Below are 4,855 nucleotides of genomic sequence, written 5' to 3' on the forward strand. Positions count from 1 at the left end.
GTTACTGTAGGTGTCGTCTTGGTCTCATGATGTCAAAATGTGAACAGCATGATGAAGTGGACTGTTTAAATACCTATTATATATACCTAAATACCTTAATTGGTTAAATACCTAATTGAACCAGAGAATTTATTGGTCGATTCATGGATCAAACACCAGTTGTGAATTTTGCCGTTAAGCACCTTGTTAGAGAACAGCAAGTGATGCAAAAAGTACTGAAACACTGAACAATTGGACATGTGCATTCAAAAGTGTAGAGAAGATCAAAATAAGTTCACCTGTAAAGGTTATAGTGCATTTTAGGTGCATCCTGAAATTTCACCCGAGAGCCGAATATCCTTAACTTTTTGTGAGTAGTGTATGTATAATGTGATAATTGGTGAAAAGGCTACACACATACACTAAAATGATGTTCCCTTTTTTAAAAGTCTCTATGTCTTAAAAAGTAATGCAGACATAAGCCTAAAATTCTGCCTGCTAATATCTGGTGATTTATCCAAATGTTCTGGTTTATATCACCTACATTGTGTAGTGTTGGGAGGTTAGAAAAATGATTATTTTAATCATTTCTACAGCAATATATCACCTTATTCTTAGCAACAGCTCATGGTCATGAGCTGCTCACACACTTCTGATGTATGGATATTTTTTACTCCAAAATTCCTCTTTCCCTCTCTTAATATTTACAGTCTTACAGTAGAAATGGTCCGGTACATCATATATACACTTTCGTTACTTTGTAGTTGTTGATTTGTAGTTGATTATATTTGCTATAAAGTATAATACTCAATGCTGCAGACTGAATGACTGTTCATTGTTCAAGTATTCACTAATTTTTGCTGTAAAACTAACTTCCCACACATGTTAATTTATAGTTCTCCTGTGTGCCTGTATCTGGAAGCCTGTATCTTTTATTTTATTTTATTTTATTTTATTTTATTTTATTTTATTTTATTTTATTTTATTTGATAGTTCCTGATTCTGTTTGTTCAGGTATATATTTTCTATGTATATATATTGCATGGATCCCTTTAAATATTTTATTTATAAAATGAAAAGAAACTGGACCAATCACGATTCAGTCTAGAGGAACCCATCTGGGTTTGTGCAGAGAAGTGCATGGGAGGCCAAGGGTAACTCTGTGTGGAAAAAAATCCACAGCTTACAAAAGGTTGAATAGTTCAAGGAGGTAAGGTTTAAGTATTCTCTGATTGTAAAATCACTCCATCTCTTTGACTTTGATATAATTGATCTTATATATGCAAAACACCAGCATGCCAGAACTAATTACCTAAATATACATTGCTACTATATACGTTGGTGTAGATCTGATCCATGGGCAACACTTGCACATGTAAACAGGTGGGTGAGCTGCCATTGCTCAGAATTGACTCCGTCCTTCTCGGATTCCCTCTGCCGCTGACAATCAGTTAATTCTTGCAGTCTATCTGGTGCTCCTTCTGGGAGCTATCGGGTGATCAGTAACATACCGTATCAGCATATGTTATTTGTGTCTCTTATGCACTTCACTTGGTAGATCAATTAAGTGCAGCATTTATGTACACTAATGGTATTTTATTTGAATGTAAAACATTGATACCCAATGAGCCGTTGCCTTTAACGGTTGACTAATTCATTAATGAAGCCATGACGGCCGTTTTCTATTACATGTATGGTAAATATGAAGCAAGAAAAATATGAGTGAAGAAAAATGTGGGAAGTGCACGTCATCCTGTATTGTTATATTGTATTGTACATTTCAAGAGATGTGATGAATTATGTACATTATATGCACAGTATAATATTCTAAAGCACCATGTGGCCTTGCTGAATTGCTGACAAGTGTGTGAGCCATGCAGAAGCGCTCAACTCCTCCTCCAGCATCAGAATCCTCCCCGCTGGTTAAAAATGCAGCAGTCACACTGAAATCAACCTCAGCAGACGTGTAGCCTGAAGGTAAGAAACTCAGACATATGCAGATGTCCTGTTGTCACAAGTAATTGCTTGAGAAATATGCTATCACATATCTAAGCTCACACTGACAGTGGGGATTTAATCAGGTGTTATTTTGTTTAGGAACATGAAATTCCTCTGGCTTTCTTCCAGTGTGCTTCTTCGATGTCATTTATCTTTTAAACTTTCAAGATGCATTTATTTATTCAGTATCTCTTAAGGAAAAACCTTTAAGTCTGTTATTTATTTTATGTCACAGGTATCTTGGTAGTCTAAAGATATGATAAGTTAAGTGAAGTGATGTATCTGAGAAATGCTTATCAGTTTTTATATTATATTATATACCTTTGTATATACAGTACAAAGGTTGCCCGAGATTTATGCATTAGTAGTAAAATGTAACGACGGGAATTAATGACAGGTTTTGGATTCCATCCTGCTGTCAGTGAGCTCAAGACATGTTTTACACAGATGGCTTGTCATCAGCTCAGTTTTCCTGGTTTTATTATTATGCTTTTAAATGCTAAATTTTTTTTTATAAATTGCCATAGCAAAGAGCCAACCATAAGCCAAGTATTTAAATCCTTTATTAGTTTATCTTAGATTTCAATAAATCTAAATAAGTTCACTCCTTTCAGCAAATGATTAGAGACTTATACTAAGAAGTCAGTGCAAGGAGACATAAGTTATTGTGTTTCACTGTGTCAGTGTTTTGGTCTTATAACATTTCATCAGGAAATCCCAAGCACTGAACTTTAATGTAGTTTAATGTGGCCAGTTGGAACCACTGAGGTATAAAAACATTGTCACTCACTTGCTTTGCCTTGTTTTAAAGATCTGGTTATTAAATTTTACCTACATTTTTTTCCCCGCAGTCTGGTGACCTGCAATTGTCTGGGACGAGTGCTAACCAAAACTAAAAATGGCAGAAAATTGTAACAGCTTGAAGCCTGACATCTTCAGTGATAAAGCCTACATGTCAAAAAGAAGCATCAGAAAGACCTTAATTAATAAAATACGTTATGTTCCCATTGAGAGGGAACTCACCGCTAATGCTAAGGAATCATCGTCCTCTGCTGGCTGTGAAACACAGCAGGAAATGAATGAGTGTAAAAATGTTAGTGTTATCCAGGAGGTTGGATCTAAGCCTGAGGAAGTGTCCAGCTTTGCCGGCCTGGGGCTGAAACCTGAGGAAGACTGGACTGAGTTTGAGTTGGCACCAGCTCTAGAAACACAACAGGACACCACAGTAGATAAGACTGTAGCAAAGCAATCCAGGGAACACGAGCCAAATTCAGAACCAAAACAAACCGGCAAGCCACATTATTTTTTTGCAGCTATGAAGAAGCGGTGCATAGAGGGAGATGCAGAAAACCGCCCGTACAAGTGCCCTTACTGCAGCTGGGCCTTTAAGAAATCCAGCAACCTACTGAGCCACATGGAGACACACAGTGGGCTGAAGCCACACGTGTGCGAGCTGTGCGGAAAAGCCTACGCACATCAGGGCACCCTGCAGCAGCACAAGCGGCTACACACAGGTGAGCGGCCCTACAGCTGTCCATTCTGCGATAAGACCTACACATGGTCCTCTGACCACCGCAAGCACATCCGCACACACACTGGCGAGAAGCCGTACATATGCACAGAGTGTGGCAAGGAATTTGTGCGCTCATCAGACTTGCGCAAGCATGAGCGCAACATGCACACCAACAACAAGCCCTTCCTGTGTCGTGCATGTGGCAAGACCTTCAACAAACCTCTAGCACTGCTACGGCATGAGCGTACGCACCTGGGTGAGCGGCCTTTCATCTGTCCAGACTGTGGCAAAACCTTCGCTCTTCCCTCCCGTCTGGCTGAGCACCAGAAAGTCCACAGTGGTTTGAGGCCGTACGTCTGCCCCATCTGCACAAAAGCCTTCACTAAGTCCTCAAACCTGAATGAGCACCTGAGTGTTCACACGGGTTTCCGTCCGCACACGTGTGGCGAGTGCGGTGTGGCTTTTGCCATGCCTTCACGCCTGCTACGGCACCAGCGTGCACATGCAGCCCGACGACTGCAGCAGGTCATTCAGTTACCAGTTTAGCACTTGTGTTCATTCATTACTTAGTAATATTACCTCCCATTTTAGCAATACAGCTACAACAGTAATTTACCTAACATTTTGTCTCTTTATTGATAGGAATATAAACAATCCTGTTGGAGCCTCTTCCCTTCCATAATGCGATACTGCTAATGACCATTGGGATTCGAAAATTAGACACAAAACTCATTTTAATAGCTTACAGGGTTCCAACAGAAAAGTGATTGCCTTCTTTTTAAGAGATTGATTGTTCAAATCCCAGTGATCATTTATGGCCAGAATCCAAAGTGACTTTTCTGTGCATCTTTATTATAACCTCAACAGAAAAGGGGTAATTTATGTGGCACAATTTTTCAAACCTAATGTACCTTTTTATTTTATATATTTATTCTATTTTGTTTTTGTTGATCTGTTTAGCATTGTTTTGTATTTTTTTTTTCCATTTGTATGTATTATGTCTTTATATATCATTATAGGTATAGGTTTCTTTGACTTGACCTCTGAACGCACATGTAGCCTGACGACTGCCGCCAGTTTAATATGTGATTCGTTTTTGTTATTCATTCTGACATTCAGACAATTTCTTACTTACTTTTTTTGTTGAGCAATGGTATTTTTTCTCTGTCTAATGGTTTCGAAATGTAGATGCTTACAATTTTTGTCACCTCCTCCACCATTGCAGTAAATCTTTCCTGTCATACCCGGTTGGCGGATATCCATTCTGAGCCATGCCTCTGTGGAAGCCTCTGAGCACGTGTTCTGTACTGCTATTAGCACAAAGTTAATTTAAGCCAGTTTTAAACCCCACCAGGACACTGTGTT

At 38.9% G+C, this 4,855-nt stretch overlaps 1 protein-coding gene across 1 annotated transcript; it reads left to right on the forward strand.

Moving 5' to 3' along the window:
- Positions 1-1,172: 1,172 nt before the first annotated feature.
- On the forward strand, positions 1,173-4,845 carry znf648 (zinc finger protein 648). The gene is made up of 2 exons (XM_058403383.1): positions 1,173-1,956; positions 2,829-4,845. Exon 2 carries the CDS (start codon positions 2,876-2,878, stop codon positions 4,034-4,036), a length of 1,161 nt encoding a protein of 386 aa, XP_058259366.1. The 5' UTR covers positions 1,173-1,956; positions 2,829-2,875; the 3' UTR covers positions 4,037-4,845.
- The last annotated feature ends 10 nt before the right edge of the window (positions 4,846-4,855 follow it).

Source organism: Hemibagrus wyckioides, linkage group LG11, assembly GCF_019097595.1.
Source record: "Hemibagrus wyckioides isolate EC202008001 linkage group LG11, SWU_Hwy_1.0, whole genome shotgun sequence".
Lineage (NCBI taxonomy): Eukaryota > Metazoa > Chordata > Actinopteri > Siluriformes > Bagridae > Hemibagrus > Hemibagrus wyckioides.